The following is an 18,143-nucleotide window of genomic DNA, read 5'->3' on the forward strand; positions in this document are numbered from 1 at the left end:
AGATTGATCTGAAGTATTGTCCCACTGATTTTCAAATTGCAGACGTATTCATTAAGGCCCTTAGTAAAGAGAGATTTGAATTTCTGCGTTCTTGTCCAGGGATTCATCGATTAATGATTATGGGGATGTGTTGAAATAATCATTAATCTAGTATTCTGGTAGGAAGCTGCTGAGTTTGGTTAAAGAAGAAAAGTAATAGGATGGAGGGGAGCAACAGTTAAAATGAAGATTGAAGATGATTCAAAAACACTGTCTTTCTTCTTTTTACCAAATTCTAGGGCTAGAAAATGGGTTTTTCTTGTGTCGTTTTAGTTTAGTTTATATTTTGTAAGGCTTTAAATGCACACATTAGTTTCGTTTTAGCCATGTCTTTAATTTTCTTTGTTATACGATAAGTATTGTTGTTGTTTTGTTCATCTTCAAGAGTGTTCAATAGACTCTGTTACTAGTTGTTAGACGTACATAAAAGTCAAGGATCACTAAGATGAATTTGATCCTATTTTTTCGTGGTTTCTTGGATCTCAAGGTTAGATCTAGCTCAATTAGCTAATCCTTTATTCAAATAGTTGTATAAAAACTGAAATGTAATGAGAATTCAATGACTCTTTGATTCACTTTCTTCTTTCTTTCAAATTTCCCTTTATTCTTCATTTGAAATATAGTATTCTTTGTAAAACTCGACATGAACACACAGGCCATGTAAGCATTATTCTCAACAATGTCAAAAGAATATAAATTTTTAAGAGGGAAGTGTAACATAAGTCACTGATTTCCCAAAAATAAAACAAAGCTGATTCACCACACATCTTTCCTAAAATTTAGCAGAAAAGTGCAAGAGGCTATAATCATTCATATGATTTCTTATTGTGTTCAACCTATATACCATTGTGTACAGTACACACAAGAATATATACATTTGAGGGGAATGGCTAACACAGAAATACTGTAGATCATTTCATGTTCTCACCATGATTAACATTTTGAGTTGCTAAATGCATTTTATCTGACTTAAAGATTTGATCTTCTTCCTGATTCAAATGTCTTCAATTTTTCATGTGGTTCAGAAGCAGAAACATGTAACAGGGTCCTGTCCTGAGGCTCTAGTTTTCCTTGCTTTTTCTTTAACCTTCAATTCCTCGTTTCTTCTTTGCTCATCTGCCTGTGCTCTAGCTCCACCAGCAACATGATCAATTCTTGCTATCTTGGCCTGGTAAAATTGTTGGTTTCTCTTTATTTTCTGCTCCAATTCTTTCTGCAGTTCAGGCAATCAGGACTCAGCTGGAAAGTGGCATTTAATTTATGGCATTTGTGAATTCCATCAGATAATAGTAGTAGCTAAAAGTTAGTCTAACCTTTCTCCTCTCCATCTTAATTTTGGCTCGCAGCTTTTTTTCATTCGCCCAGGCAAGAATTGATGCTTTCTTATCCTCATACCTGAACTTTTGCACATTAGTATGACAAAAACGATTTCCTATTATTATACTAGATATCCAGAGGTTGTTGAGCATAAGAAAGGTTTTATTACATATTCGATAGTTGAATATTCATGTTTTAAATATTCTTAATGGTGTTGTTGCAAATAACAAGTGATTGTACAGGGTGTTCTCTTTGATTCTTAAGTGCTGAAAATTAATGATTACCGCCTGTTAACTTTTTCCATCTGAGCTTTCTCCCATGCATCTGCTTTGGTTTCCACAACATTGAGTTGGGAAGAATTTCCCTTCCACCTTTGGTCTCCAGCTTCCATGGTCATAGGCCTAGCAGAGGATGAATGACCTGGTTTGCGAGTTGTTAAAGCGCTCTCTTGTCTCCTATAATCCTGTTCCTTTGACTTTCTGCTGGAAGTTTCACCTGAGGAAAATTAAAACAAAAAAGAATTCATCGTTATTCTCCTTCAAAAGACTTGTTAAAGAGCACTGAAACTAAAATCAGTTGGCCTGTAAGCAGATTCACAATTCCATGAGTTGAATGTTGCGTTAGTTTTAACGAAGATCTTGCTAAAGCTAGTAGTGGGCAATGTCTAGTATCGGTTGTTACCTACAGTTCTCACTTCCTTGCTAGAGTATCGCCTAGTCACTCTGTCAGAATTTCGCACCCTGGTTGTGGTATCATTTCTTAATCTCTCTGTCTTGATCCTACGTCGTGCTTCATCTTCTTCAAGTGAGTTGATGGCATATGCAGCAGCCGCCACTGCAACAGCAAACTCAGTGTCATACTCCTCGTTCATTGCCAAGAAAACTGCCCCTGGAACCAGCTCTGTGCCTTGTTGTCTACAAAAGCTAGTAATTGAAATTCTTATACCTTTGCGTCATGATCATCATAACACCGGATTCTACCTTCAAGTTAGACATTGTTTGAAGATGGTTTTTCATTTTTACAACAGTTTTTCCTTTTTATAGCATTGTTTTCTCATCTGTAATGGTCTATTAATGTACAATATTTACTTGGTATGTGTTTTGACTTAATTTAAGCAATAATATGTAAAAATGTGCCATAAGTAGGTTCTAGCACTGTAGAATACATAACTTGGTACCTCCTTTTAAGGATTCTGCTGTTCTTCCTCTAGTACTTCTCTGCGCTCCTCGTCCTGCACCAGCAAACCTCACAACCATAAACAAGAGTGACAATACCCAACCAGAACAACAATGTTCTGCAAAAATCTTTGGCATCAATCTTTACTGGACATGTTCTGTTACATACTAATAATTGGTGATAAACAGGATCCTCATAGCTTATTATTGTTTTAGCCTTTATTTTAGGTTCACCTGAATTCCAGTGTGATTGGTTTTTAGTCAGTACATAGTTTTAGAATTCCAGTATGTCTTTCATTGTGATTGAAACCGAAGTCCTTCAACCAAAGAGGATAAAGAAAAAAATGTTAAATTTCAGAAATCAAGTTTAAGCTAATACCTAATCAAATTATTTTAAAGCCATAAAGAAAGAATTCTGAAACAGAATTTGACAACGAAATTACTAATAACTGAAGAATTTTTTTAATCGGAATTGTAGGTGTACAGGCACATACCTCCTTTGCTTAATCAAAATTTCCAATTATGCAGAACCTGGGCAGCCAATTCTTGTCTGATTCTCCTGCCTTTTTTCCTGTGGGAACTGTTTGACTTTAAATAAGACAAGAACCATGGGCTGTTGATTGGAATAAGAAGCTTGGAGATTAAGAAAAGTCTTCTGGTGCCTTTAACCATGATTCCTGAACAGTGCAGGCACGAAGAGGAGAGGAGGAAGATATGACTTCCATGCAGCTTTTGATGAAAGCAAAGAATCTCTCATGTAGAAATGCTTGTCTTTTTCAATTACAACTCCCTTTCTCTCTATTAAAGACATCTTTATCTCATCTTTATATATATATATGACAAGAAACTCTTCACAAGTAAAATTCAGGTACAAGCATCATCCTACAAAATATATGCAAGGAATTTTGGCTTAAAAAGGTTACTAATTTCTTTTTTCAAGCCAGCCTCTTTCCAAACCATGCCGGTAAGAAAAGTTATCAACAAATGGTCTATAAGGAAACTTAAACCTTACTTCTTTGTTGAAAATAGCAAAGATTTGAATGCAAGTCTGGAATCAATCAAAAGGATTCTCACAACAATATCAATCCCATTCTCATGCAGCTATATATGCCTTATGCTCCTTGAATGGGAGGGTATAATCACACGTGAACCAGTTGGCAAATTATGTGGAATCATGGATACTAGTGGCCCACCTGCACAAGCAAATCACCACTGTTCCTTGCCCAGGTCGATAAACTGATGCATGAGTATTGAGTGCTGTGAAGTTGCATGGATAGATATTAGGGTGCCTGTTATTTGGCTGAAGAATCTTGCTTTGCTTGTCTTGGAGTATTCATACATTGGCTGGCCTATGGGCCTCTCTCTTAGGTTTTTCTCACCTCTCTTTAACCCCCGCTTGATGTTTTGCAATGTGCTGCTTAGGGTGAAAGCTATTTATTAAATATAGATACACTTACGACAAAGTTTCATTTTTCTTTTTTTTGCTAAATTTCATCTACGCCTCTTACAATTTTAATTCTTTTCACAAGACATCTTGTGATTTTTTTTCTTAATTAGTATTCTGAGAATATTTTTTTCCCAATTAGTACTTTCAAGATAACTTCTATTCCCACAAGGAGTTAAGCTATTAATTTTACTCAATAAAATTATATAAAATACCCTTAATGTGAATAAATAGATTAACTTTGAATTAATGATAGTTTGTAATTTTATTAAAAAAAATTAACAACTTAACTTCTTATAAGAACAAAGGTTATTCACAAGATGTTAATTGAAAATATATATATATATATCCACGGTTGCTAATTTGGAAAAAAAAAATCATAAGATGTCATGTAAAACAAGCTAAAACCCCTTTTAATATATCGCTAAAGTACACTTTAACACTTCTTATTTCAAAATACATTGTTGGCCCTTGATTATTCAACTACCATTAGTCAACAATTATTTATAAATATGAAAAATCATAATAACCCTCAAATAATTAAAAAAATAAAAAATATACAAAGAATATCATAATCTATTTTAATTAAATAATAATAATAATAATATTTTTATTCACTGTTTACCAACTTAAATAATAAAAACGAGACATGTGATGAAAAGGAAAAATTAAAAAACAAAACAAATTATTTTTTATTATTTTATTAATAATTCCAAAAAAAAACTCATAATTTTGAAAAGAAAAAAATCTAAAAAAGTTAAGTAATAATATTCTGATTAAACTAGGTATAATATTTTAATTATTTTCCTTTTTTTCTACCTTCTCCTTGTTCTTTTCCTTCTTCTCATTCTCTTTTGCCAAGTACTGTAAAGTTCTTTTCTTTTTCTTCCCTTTCTTCCTTTATCTCTCCCAATTTGTTCTCTCCCTCCTTCGATCTTAATGCACTGCCATGACTACAATCCAAAATCATTATTACCAAGACACCAACACCATATAGTGAATATTCCAACAACAACTAGAAAAGTTTAATAAATTTATAATATTTTACTAAAAATAATAAATCAAATCTTATAAATTTCACCTTAAAACGTTTTAAATTTAAAATTGATCTCATAAGAACTTGCTTGAAGTCAGATCTATCATCTATTGTTGATGAAATTATAGATCTACTCTCATGTGCTTCAAATCTATTGGGTTTATCATTTTATTAGAGAAGTAATTTTGTTAAATTTTGTTACTATTAGGCTTTGCATTAAAAAAAAAAAAAAGGAAAAATGAAAGTAGAGATGGAGGTGGTGATTGATATTAGTGAGAAGTAACAAAGGGAGAGAAAATGTAAAAAAGGAGAATTTAGAAGACAATAAAGTTAGTAAAGGAAAGGAATATGGGTAATTTAGGATTTTAACATTTTATCAACGGTTTGATTATTGATATTGGATGGTCAAAGGGGAAATAATGTATTTTGAGATAGAATCATAGAAGGCCCAAAGTGTACTTCAAAGGTGTATTTAGGGAGGTTTTTGTATTTTTCTTTGGGTGTAAGTGGGGTTTACCTTTTTTTTTTCTTTGTATTGTAGAGAAAACTTTTTACAATGTGTTCCAATTTCTGTTGACGTCCAAGCAAGTAATATGTATTTTAGAAGTTCCATATTGTTGAACAATTGATCCAAGCAAGTCAATATAATACCAAGTACATTTGCTAAAAAATAATTCAATATGCGACAAGAAATAATACATAAAAATTTAGCAAACAACAAAAAATCTCGAAATTTATGTAATTGGACACAAAATCTACGTACATGAGTGGAGACAAAGAAAAATCTCCATTATAACCAAAACAAGGTGAAAATTAGTATTTTGAAATTCAAAACACACCCAAAGCTCATCATCACTTAAACTCGACATTATTTCTCTCAAAATCCCTCAACTCTCTTTTTTTTCTTTGCCCAATAGAACAAAGAAGACCCAATTTCCTAAATCAATTTTCTTCTTCTCAGTTGACATTAGAAAGGCCTAAGATAGCTTTTTTACAGTGCAATTGATGGCATCTCCTAATACTCACCACCAATAAACAGTTAGAATTTACTAACTACTAACAGCCAAGGCAAGCAAGGTGAGGCCAATTGTTTGGTTGGTTTTGAAAATTTTAAGCCATATTTGACAAATCTCAACTTTGACTTAAAATTTCTTCAAATATCCATTACAACGAAACAAACATCCCATTGCCTCCCTTGGACCTACTTCTATAGGGTGGTACTCATATATCGTGAATATTAACCAAGTCCAAGTTATGTTCAAACTTGCAAGCAAGGATAACCTCCATTAACATGCCAGCAAAATTCTCTTCAATAAAAGCCTCATTGATTACATCATTACCAAGCGATACATGCTTACAAATGGAGTGTTATCTAACATCCATATGTTTAGTTTACTTGAGAATCGTATTTTGGCTACCACAAAAGACAACAGTGGAACCCTACCCCAAACCAAGATTGCTAATTTGACCTTTTAGCCATGAAACCTCTTTCATTAGCTCCACCTTCATCATAGGCAAGGCCATAATCATTTTTAGTATATCCTTGTAACAAATGGCATCTCTAGAAAGAGTGAAGACATACCATGTTAAAGATATCATCCAAACAACATCCCAATATAATTAAAGTCCACAAAAACCATGATACTTCTACATCAATCACTCCAATCATACAGAAAGAATGTATTTGCAATACAAAACAACTAATTACAAGAGCTACCTAGGAGCAACTAGCAATCACTTTCAAGGTCTCAATCTCTCCAAGGGCACAGCCATGACCAAACAACAACTCCCACAATAGCATCTTCCAAGGAATCTCAAACTCTTTGCCAAGACAATAGCTTGTAATAAATTCATCCAAGGTGATAGAAACAAGGTAACAACAATATTAATAACACTTAATGGCACCTACTACGCTATAACCAAAATTTGTAAAATTTAATCTTATTAAACTATTGCTTGAGTGATATGCCCCGCATTACCACCTAATTAGGCTTAAGTAAGTTACACAAAAAATCACACCACCAACAGAGAACCGCACCAACAATAAAGCTCTCACTCCAAGCTCAACTTGCTAAATGACACCATGGTCTTCCACTACAATTGACTCCAAGGTGCACTAATAACAAGTGAGTGGTATGTATAACATAACGATCACAAATCCATTAACACAACTAATCAGTAATGAGAAGTCCACAAACTAAAATTCCTCACCTCAGCACAACCCAAGTTTTCCATTACCAACTTGAGTGTAACCACACTCTAATTATAGAGTCATCAGTCACTATTTATCTCAACATACCATCAAATTGGTCAACCTAAACATAGTGTTCAAAGACCCCAACGAGTAGTATATCCAAACAGTCTCACCTAAACCAGAAGCATTTAAAAGAGGATAGAATATTCCAATTCTTTATACTATTAAAAAAAATTAAAGAATTGCCAAATGTCCTACAACTCTAATGGTGTTCCAAAAATAGAGTAGTAACTCATTACATACAAGTTGCAAAAAATTCGAAAATACACCAAACACAATTTGTCATTAACAAAACTTCACAAATTAAAATAACTACTACTTAACATAATATAAAAAGAAGTCACATGGCAATAAGGTGGCCATAATGCAAGCTACATTTGCACAACAAATCCTCCTCACATAAAGTAACCCCTAAATCTATAATAACCAAAAATGACGTACTAACAACACTAACAAAACATGTTTCATCCTAGACATAGAGGCCATTTATCATCACAGAGTAAGCACCAACTTTTACCCAAACTTTGGAAACTCAATCTTTAATAAAATATGAAAAATCCAATAAGTTGACAATACATAAGGAAATTAGGTTTCTCCTTATCTTAAGAGTATGTCGAACCTCAAACAATACTCTCACAGCAACATCAAATATATTGAAATAAACAATGCTAATACCAACAACTTTAACATGAATTGTCATTCCCATCAACAAGTTAGCACACTTCTCATAGATGGTAATAAATTCATTACTAGTGCTAATGCGAAACATAGCACCTGAAACAAAAATCCAACCATCATTAATGTGATCAAGCGATAGTGCAAGAACAAACTCAACATCACAAGAATTTTTTATCATATTTGCTTCATTTTCAGTACGCATATTCTTAATCGTACCTTATAGTTTAGGACAAATTCTTTTAACATACTCAAACTTGTGATAATGAAAATACCTAACCTTAGGTTGACCCCTATTCAAACTATCATGACCTATCAATTCACCTTAAGTAACATGACCATCATTTTAACTGTTTTCACTTGCCTTTCTAATTAGTTTCTTTAAAACTCACTATATATGAACGCATCTTTCACATCTTGAAGAAAAATATCATGTTGACCATAAAACATAATATCAACAAAATTCGCATATAAAGATAACAAAGAACAAGACAAAATCAAGGCTTGATCTTCATCCTCAATTTTAATATCAATATTCTTAAAATACATGATAATAGAATTCAAAATATCAAAGGTCTTTGAGAGTGTAGAGCTTTTTCTCTTGCTTAAAACAAAAAGGGGCATTTAAGCGACTATGGTAGATGGGAAGATGACAAGTGGGTTTGGCACATCTAACTAAGAAGAGCACTTTTCAATTGGGAAGAGCACAAATGGCATCAGTTAAAGAAGTCAATCGTGACTATCATCTTTGCAATGATATGGAGGATTCAGTGGTATGCAAAGGTACAGCTTCAAGTATTTATTCAACTAAAAGTTTTTATAAAGAAGTTATGCAGATTAGTGGAAATAATAATGAAATTTAAAAGGTGGTTTGGTCCAATCTTGCTCCATTCAGAATTGAAGTCTTCTACTCGCAACTATTCCATGAAAAAGTTACTATCAAATAAGAATTAGTGAGAAGGTGTTTGTTGTTTAATATTTGGCTATATGTGTGTTGTGTCATAAGGAAAATGAGTCGGTTAGACATTTATCTTTGCATTGCAATGAAATATGGAAGATCTGGACTAAATGGGCTCAGGAATGAAGGTGTGAATGGACAATTCTTAACATGCTATGACTGTGAAAAGGGCGAAAATCGCATATTACTCTATTTTGTGGTCCGTATGGGCACATAGAAATGAATTGGTGTTTAAAGGAATCATATGGAATGAGGATCAAGTGTATGAGCTTACTAAGTTGTGAGTGGCTATAAGAGCCAAAGCAAAATGGCCTCGAGACTACAGAGTGATTCTTGACACTTATGGCTTCTTGAATTATGGTAACCCTTTAACCAAAAATAAGAGAATTAGAAATATGGAAGATTGGTGTAAACCTCCCACAAGTAAGATGAAATTTAATGTCAATGGGGCAACACAGGGATGCCTCGAGGAAACTAGAATAAAGGGCGCATTAAGAGACAATAAGGGGCACGTCAAAGTTATCTCCTCCAAATCTATTAGAGTGGAAGATTCAAATGTTGCTAAGATCAAAGCTATAAAGGAGGCATTCCTTATTTTCCCTGCTTCTAAATGGGTTAACTCACACCATTTGATTGTGGAAAGTAACTCAAAGAATGCAGTCAAATGGGTTAACAACCCAATTGAAACTCCATGGAGATTAAGAAATTGAATTCTCCACTTTGAAAAGCTAAAGAAGGAAGTTGGGAATTGGGAAGTGAATCACATTTACAAAAAAAGGAACTATTAGTGCAATAAGCTCAAGGTATATAGTTTTAAGATGGTATAAATTAGAATGTATTAAATATTTTGAAGAATTTCTTTTCAATTTAGAGTAAATGAGATTCCTTCAAGTCAAATCCTTTTTTGTGAATAAACAAGATAGTTGATTTTTATCTAATAAAAAAAGTTAGAAACACAAATATGATTGAACGAGTGAGAAAGAAAAAACAACACAATGATTTTTATAAAGGTTCGACCTCCTTGCTTACATCCACTCCTTTAGATTTATTAAAGAATTTGAAATCCACAATTTAGAAGAAAATTCAATACAATGCCTTTTGTGAATCAAGCACAACCTTTCAATACAATATCTTTTTATGGTTAAAGCACAACCACTATGTCTTTTACCTTGGTTAAGATATAACCACTTAAAAATTATCTTTTCAATTAGTTAAGATATAACCACTTAAGCGAATACAATAAGAGAAATGTAAGTGTAACTAGAATGCCTTTTAAAGGTTGAGTAACAAGTTAAGTACAATGTTTGGTAAGGAAAAGAACAAGCAATGAAGGCTCAGCAAATGATACAATAAAATACTTAAATGCTAAAAGAAGAGTATACAAAGTATTGAATGATTTTAGCTAAATTCTTCTTTTCGGAGTTGTGTTTTAAAGTCTTTCAACCTTCATAAATGTCGTGGGAGCTTGAATTTATAGTTGCTAAAGCTTTAGAGGTGGTTAGAGATGCATTAATTATGAAAATAGCTGTTCAAAACATTATTTCAGGCTCCAACAGTCATCATCTATCTATAGATTTATCGATCTATCGATAGATGGCCCTTAATAATTTTCAAATTCACATCATCTATCAATAGATGTAAGTATCTATTGATAGATTCAACTCAGGATCATTTTGAAGTATCATTTTGAACCCCATCTATTGATAGATCTTTTTTAACATGGTTTTTAATAAAATAATGCCTTATTTCTATTTGTTTAGTTCGAGAGTGATGGATGGAGTTCTTTTTAAGATTTGTGGCACTAATATTATCACATTTAATACGAATTCTTTTTATACTTAGTCCATAATCTTCTAAATGTTGCTTCATCTATAGCACTTGAGCACAACTCCCGACAACCACATACTCAGCTTTTTTAGTGGGTTGAGTTACACTATTTTGTTTCTTTAAAAACCAAGAGATCAACATACTACCTTAGAATTGACATGTACCAAATGTGCTCTTCCTATCTATTTTACATCCAACAAAGTCGGCATCTGAATATAAATGGAAATCAAAAGTGAAACTCCTTGGATACCATATTCCTAAACTAGATGTCTTTGAATTACCTAAAAATTCTTTTAACAACACTTCAATGAGGCTCTTTAAGAGATAATTGAAATCGAGCACATAAACCTACATTAAAGCTTATGTCTAGTCTATTAGAAATGAGATAAAGCAAGGAACCAATTATAGATCTATAGAGCTTTTGATCAATAAGCGTACCTTTTTCATCATTGTCAAGTATTGTTGAATTGCTTATTAGTGTGTGGTATGTTCTTGTGCCGTCCATACCAAACTTCTTAAGCATGTCTTTTATATACTTAGCTTGACTTATGAATGTGTCATTTTCCTTTTGTTTGATTTGTAGTCGAAGAAAATAATTTAGCTCACCCATCATGTTCATCTCAAATTCTCCTTGCATAGTCTTAGCAAACTCTTAACAAAGAAGCCCATTATAGCACTAAAAATAATATCATCAACATAAACTTGCACAATTAAAATGTTTTTGCCTTTGCTTTTGATGAAAAGAGTTTTATTAACCTTCCCTTTATTAAAATCATTTTTTATTAAGAATTTTGATAAAGTCTCATACCAAGCTCTAAGAGCTTACTTTAAACCATACAAGGATTTTCTTAATCTAAAGACATGATTTGGAAAAGTGGGACACTCAAAATTATGAGGTTGTTCAACATATACTTCTTCATTTATTAGTTCATTTAGAAAGGTACTTTTCACATTCATTTGATATAGCTTGAAAGTCACGTACCATGTAAAGGCTAAAGGCATTCTAATGGCCTCTAGTCTAGCTACTAGAACATAAGTTTCATCATAATCTATTTCCTCCTCTTAATTATATCCTTTGGTAACTAATCTAGCTTTGTGTCTAGTTATGGCTCCATTTTCATCCATTTTGTTCCTAAAGACTCATTTAATACCTACAATTGGATAATCATTTGGCCTTTGAACTAATTCCGATACTTGACACCTTTCAAATTCGTTTAATTCTTTTTGCACAGCTAGTATCCAATAATCATCATCTAAGGCTTCATCAATATTTTTTGGTTCAATTTAAAAGATAAAGGCTACACACTGACAAAAATTTTGAACTTTAGCTCTAGTTCTTACCCTTTGATTAGGATCACCAATAATTTTACTTTCAACAACCTCTTTTCTTACCATTGGATAGCTAGGCTCACCTTCTTCAACAGTTTGTTTAATTTGTTGTTCTTCTTTTTGTGTTGCTTCTTCATTCACTTTGGATCCTTCAATATTGAGATCAAGCTCCTCAATTTGTTTTTGAAGGATACCTACATCATCATCATAATTTCCCTCTCTATGAGGAAGATTAACATCATCAAATAAAACATAAATAGATTCTTCAACAATTAATGTCCTCTTATTGAACACTCTATAAGCTTTACAAATCAAAGAGTATTCTAGAAATATTCTTTCATCACTTTCAGCACCAAATTTTCCAAGGTTGTCTTTTCCATTGTTCAATATATAGCATTTACAACCAAATGGATGAAAGTAAACAATGTTAGGTTTCTTTCCTTTGTAAAGTTCATAGGGAGTTTTCATCAATGTTGGTCTAATCATTACCTTATTTACAATATAGCATGAAGTATTAACAGCTTCGACCGAAAAGTACCTTGGTAAACTGTTTTCACATAACATGTTTATAACCATCTCTTCTTGAGTCTTATTTTTTCTTTCCACTGCTTCATTTTGTTGTGGAGTCTTGGGAGCTGAAAGTTATGCCAATATCCATTTTCATCACAAAGTTGCTCAAAACCTAGGTTCTCAAATTATTTTTCGTGGTCACTCCTAACATTTGTTATTTTAGACCCTTTCTCATTTTCAACTTTTTTGCAAAAAAAAAAAATTGAAGATTTTTAAAGCTTCATCTTTGTGAGTAAGAAAGAAAATTCAAGAAAACCTAGTATAGTTATCCACGATTACTAAACCATAATTCTTTCCACCTAAGCTAGTGGCCCTAGTTGATCCAATAATATCTATGTGAAGTAATTGTAAGGCTCTAATGGTAGTTACATCCTTTTTGGATTTAAATGAACTTCTCTTATGTTTGCCTTTAGCATAAGCATCACAAAGTTGGTCATTTTCAAAGTTTAGTTTAAGGAGCCCTATTACAAGATCTAGAGATAATAGTTTTGAAATTGTATTCATGCTAGCATGTCCTAAGTTTCAATGTCATAACCAACTATCCTCGTTCTTTTTAACTATGAAACATACATTATTAGAAGATAAATCATATAAGAAAACAACATATGTATTAACCCGTACATGACCAACAAAGAAAGTTTCATTGGTTTTAATATCAACAACAGGACATGTCAATGATTCAAATATGACTTTAAAACCCTTGTGACAGAGTTGACAAATAGTCAACAAGTTATGCTTAAGACTATTTATCAATAAAACATTTTCAAATTTATAGGAGGAATTTTTACTAATGATACCAATACCTTCAATGTGACCTTTTGATTTGTCACCAAAGGTTACATTTCCTCCTTCCTTTGGCCTTAGTTCCTTGAAAGACTCCTTAGTTCTGGTCATGTGTCTAAAGCATCTACTATCAAGATACCATTTTCCTTTTTCTTGTGCTCTTGATTTTAAGCAATTAAGCTCCTCTTACAAAGACAAAATTCAAACATTTGATTTTGGTACCCAAATTTTCTTGGATCCATATGAGTTAGTGTCTTTGATTCCTTTTGGAACCCACTCCAATTTTACGACCCTACTATGTGGAGGTTTGGTTTTTTTTGGAACCCAAACACTTTTTATTTTCTTACCTCTATAAGTGATAGTTCTCAATAGGTAAGAATAAGTCAAATGTCTTACTTTATAACAATAAATACATCTAGTGAATGAGTCATGTTTTTCATTTCCTTTAACAAGAAATTTTAAAAATGAGTTTCCTTTTGAATACCATTATAGCCTATTCTTTCTTTGTCAAAGAATGCTCTTTGTGTTTCTAGATGTCATTTAATTTTTGTTGACTAGTGTTGAATTTTGAAAGTGTAATATACAAGTTCTCATTTTTCTTTTTCAGCTCATATCTCTCAATTTCCAAGTCTTTGACTATGTTTTCTAGTTCTATTTTTGTATTGACTAAAAATTCATTGTCTACCTTAAGCTTGGATATGATGTTCTTGTATTTTAATGTCTTTTTTTTCAAATGCAAATACTAAATCATCATATGCATCTTGTAGTTCATCAAATGAATATGAGTCTTGATCTAAAGTACGTGAACTAGAATCATGAGAGGTAGAGCATACCTTAGTGTGTTCAAGTGCCATGAAGCAAAGGTTAGCAACTTCATCTTCTTCATTATCAAAGTTGTCAATATCACTCTAAGTGGCAACCATAGCTTTCTTTTTGAAATTCTTTAGGGCACTCTTCTTGTTTAGGCATTTATATTTAGTGTGTCTCTTTTTTCTGCTCTCATAACATATCAAATGATCCTTACTATGTTCTCCCTTTGGCATATTACTTCTGGAGGGTTTCCTACCTCTATAGTTTCTTCTCACAAATTTACTGAACCTTTTGACTAACATGTCCTCATCTTTTTCACTCTCATCTTTTATGTTCCTTTCATCTTCTTCAATTTTAAATTTTAAGATTATCCTTTTCTTCTTAATGTCCTTCTTCTTTTCATCATCTTAAGCATTTTCATGTTTTAGAGTCATCTCATAAGTAAGTAAGGATCCTATAAGCTTTTCTAACATAAAATCATTTAGGTTTCTTGCTTCTTTTATAGTTGTCACTTTTGGTCTCCATGACTTGGAAAAACTATAAAGTATCTTTTTAACTAATTGGGCATTTGGGAAATCTTTCCCTAAGGCCTTTAGTCACATAACTACGTTTGTGAATCTCTCATACATTTGGTTTATAGTCTCACTTTCTTTCATCCTAAATAGCTCACACTTATTTTGGATTCTTTAATTTGGTTTGTTCCCTCATAGGTTATTTTTAAAGTATCCCAAATTTGCTTAGCAGTTTCACACATGGATACTCTATTGAATTCATTATCACTTAGAGAACAAAGAAGTGTATTGAAGGTCATGCATTTGTTTATATCATCTTATTTTCTTTACCATCCCACACTTTTCTAGTTTTTATAATTGTTTTTCCATCTACTTCCTTGGTGGGGACATAAAGACCATTTAAAATAACATTCTTGATATCAATATCTACTGATTAAATAAACATCTTCACTCTTTTCTTCCAATAAGGGTAGTTTATACTTGAGAAAAATGGAGATCTTTAAGTTGAGTGTCCTTCACCATGAACAATTGAGGTGGATTCCATCTTAAGTGTTGAACTTTGCTTTTAGATCACTTAAGGTTATTAAACCTGCAAAATTGAGCCCCAACTTTGATACCAATTGTTAGTGCAATAAGCTCAAGGTATATAGTTTTAAAAGGGTGGTGAATTAGAATGTCTTAAATATTTTGAAGAATTTCTTTTCAATTTCAAGTAAATGAGGTTCCTTCAAGTCAAATCCTCTTTTTGTGAACAAATAAGATAGTTGATTTTTATCTAATAAAAAGAGTTAGAAACACAAATATGATTGAATGAGTGAGAGAGAAAAATCAACACAATGATTTTTATAGAAGTTCGGCCTCTTTGCCTACATTTGCTCCCTTAGATTTACTAAGGAGTTTAAAGTTCACTATTTATAAGAAAATTCAATACAATGCTTTTTGTGGATCAAGCACAACCTTTCAACACAATGCCTTTTTATGGTTCAAGCACAACTACTCTACCATTTATCTTGGTTACGTTATAACTACTCAAAAACTACATTTTCAATTGGTTAAGGTATAACCACTCAAGTAAATACAATGAGAGAAATGTAAGTGTAGCTAGAATGCCTTTAAAGGCTGAGTAACAAGTTAAGTACAATGTTTGGTGAGGAAAAGAACAAGCAATGAAGGCTCAATAAATGATACAATAAAAAACTTAAATGCCAGAAAAAGAGTATTAAGAGTATTGAATGATTTTAGTTGAATTCTTCTTTTTGGAGTTGTGTTTCAGAGTCTTCCAACCTTCATAAATGTTCTGGGAGCTTGAATTTATAGTTGCTAAAGCTTTAAAATTTGTTGAGGATGCATTAAATGTGAAAATAGTCATACAATGCACTGTTCCAAACTCCAACGATTATCATCTATCTATAGAATTATCAATTTATCGATTTACGCACATCTATTGATAGATGTAAGTATCTATTGATAGATTTAACTCGGGATCATTTTGAAGTATCCTTGGGTGGCTATCTATTCATAGATGTCACGCATCTACTGATAGATGCAAGTCAGGATCTTTTTGAGATGTTCTCGGGTGCTTGTCTATTGATAGACACACAATAGATTCAAGTCAGTGTCTTTTTATATTGTTCTCAGTTGATTATATATCGATAGATGTGCAGCATCTATCAATAAATGTTCATAGTCTTTAATGTCCAAGTGCTAAAACAACCAACTATCTATAGATTTTCTTCATCTATTGATAAATGAGCTTATCAATCGATAGATAAAAATATCTATTGATAATCTATCGATAAATGAAGAACATCTATCGATAGACTGAATGCATTTTTTAAAATTTAAAGAGACTTTTTGCTTGTTTTCTATTTAAAGTGCTTAGCTCTTTCATTAAACCTTTTTCAAGGATTTTTTGGACTTATTTGAACATTTGAAAAATAATTTTGATCACTCGTTTGTCATTAAAACTTAGACTCAAATAATGCGTTAATTATAACAGGAACAAACTTGCAGACAAACTTGCCAATAATGGAATTCAAAGGGAGCTGGATCTACTAAGTGCTTTGGAAACATGATTTTGAGATGTTCTAGATTACAAGGAGCTTGGTTGTTTGATGTTGGTACCTTATATCAAGTATGTGTTTGTTTTCTGGAGACAGCACTTGATCGTAGGTTATTGGATTTTTTAGATAAAGCTCTAGCTTTTCTACTGGTGTCCAATGAGTTGTGATTTGTTGTTTTCTTGTCTGTTTGAATATGTAAATGGTGACATAATAGAGATTGAGAAATGTCTGTTGTATATGGAATCTTATGAACCTTGTTCTTGTTAAAGGGTCTGTTGTATAAGGAATAGGTGGGATACTTTTGCTTTTGTGCATATTATGAGTCTAGATTTTAAGTTGATATAGATCTGATCTATAGTAACTTAAAATTTGGTGCATTTCTTGTATGTCTCACAAGGAACTCATTATTTCTCATTTTTAAATGAAATATGTAAGTTTCGAAAAAAAGTCGGTTTGTCAATGTTTTTGTCATGTACATGCTCTCTAACTGGAGCCACAAACCCAACACAATGGTCTCATATGCTACCTCCCATAATACTTCATCTCTAAAACTAAGCGAGATCGTATTGTGTGCCCTTTTCGAATCATGGTTTTTCATGCTAAAGACTTTGTTATTTTTTATGATAAATTTCATGACTTGAAAACTTGGATGAACATACACATGTAGCTATTTCAACAATTTTTTTTCAATTGCTTAGATCGCACAATGGAAGCAACTAAATACCAAGTGAACAACCACCTTTGCAATTATAACAAAAATTATCAAAATGACAATCGACGCGATAGCTTTGATACTAGTATGTTGGACCAATCGACCTAAGCAAGTTAATATGGTAAAAAAATAACCCAACGCACAATAAGATATAATATGCTCAACAAGAAACAAATACCAAAAACATTGGGATTTATGTGGTTCGGCACAAAGCCTACATCCATGGGTAGAGATGACAAGATATTTCTATTATAACTAAGATAAGAAAATTGCAAGTGTTCTGAAATCTAAAAAACAACCCAAAGGCTCGCCATCAAACCCAAGAGCTACCTCTCTTAAAATCCCCCTCTTTTCTTTATTGCCTAATGGAACCAAGAACAGCAAACTCCCTAAACCTAAGTTTCTTTCTTCTCGAGTCACATGACAAAGGCCTATGGTGCAACTGGTGCCATCTCCGGATACTCACCAATCAACAATGTAATGCCATAAATTGTATACTCTTCTGCATAAGACTTGTATTTGATAAAAATAATGCAATGCCATAGCAAAAGCTAATATCCCTTTATCTTTTTGTATTGAAAGTTGGAACCATAACTCATTGTTTTTCTAACTACAATGTAATGTATTTTTATTCAATTA

General features: G+C 32.4%; 1 protein-coding gene across 4 annotated transcripts; it reads right to left on the bottom strand.

The window, feature by feature from the left end:
- Positions 1-817: 817 nt before the first annotated feature.
- Positions 818-3,497, bottom strand: LOC18604778 (Remorin family protein). 4 transcript variants are annotated; one of them, XM_018116951.2, is made up of 7 exons: positions 3,026-3,497; positions 2,766-2,848; positions 2,534-2,587; positions 2,038-2,270; positions 1,641-1,851; positions 1,353-1,434; positions 818-1,252 (listed from the first exon to the last, which is right to left on the bottom strand). In XM_018116951.2, exons 4-7 carry the CDS (start codon positions 2,225-2,227, stop codon positions 1,061-1,063), a joined length of 675 nt encoding a protein of 224 aa, XP_017972440.2. In that variant the 5' UTR covers positions 2,228-2,270; positions 2,534-2,587; positions 2,766-2,848; positions 3,026-3,497; the 3' UTR covers positions 818-1,060. The 4 variants fall into 4 exon arrangements, with proteins under 4 accessions (XP_017972440.2, XP_017972441.2, XP_017972438.2 ...); XM_018116952.2 differs by having other exon boundaries at positions 2,038-2,279; positions 3,026-3,496; XM_018116949.2 differs by lacking the exon at positions 2,766-2,848 and having other exon boundaries at positions 3,026-3,496.
- Between the last annotated feature and the right edge of the window lie 14,646 nt (positions 3,498-18,143).

This window comes from Theobroma cacao, chromosome 3, assembly GCF_053813885.1.
Source record: "Theobroma cacao isolate CCN51 chromosome 3, ASM5381388v1, whole genome shotgun sequence".
NCBI lineage: Eukaryota > Viridiplantae > Streptophyta > Magnoliopsida > Malvales > Malvaceae > Theobroma > Theobroma cacao.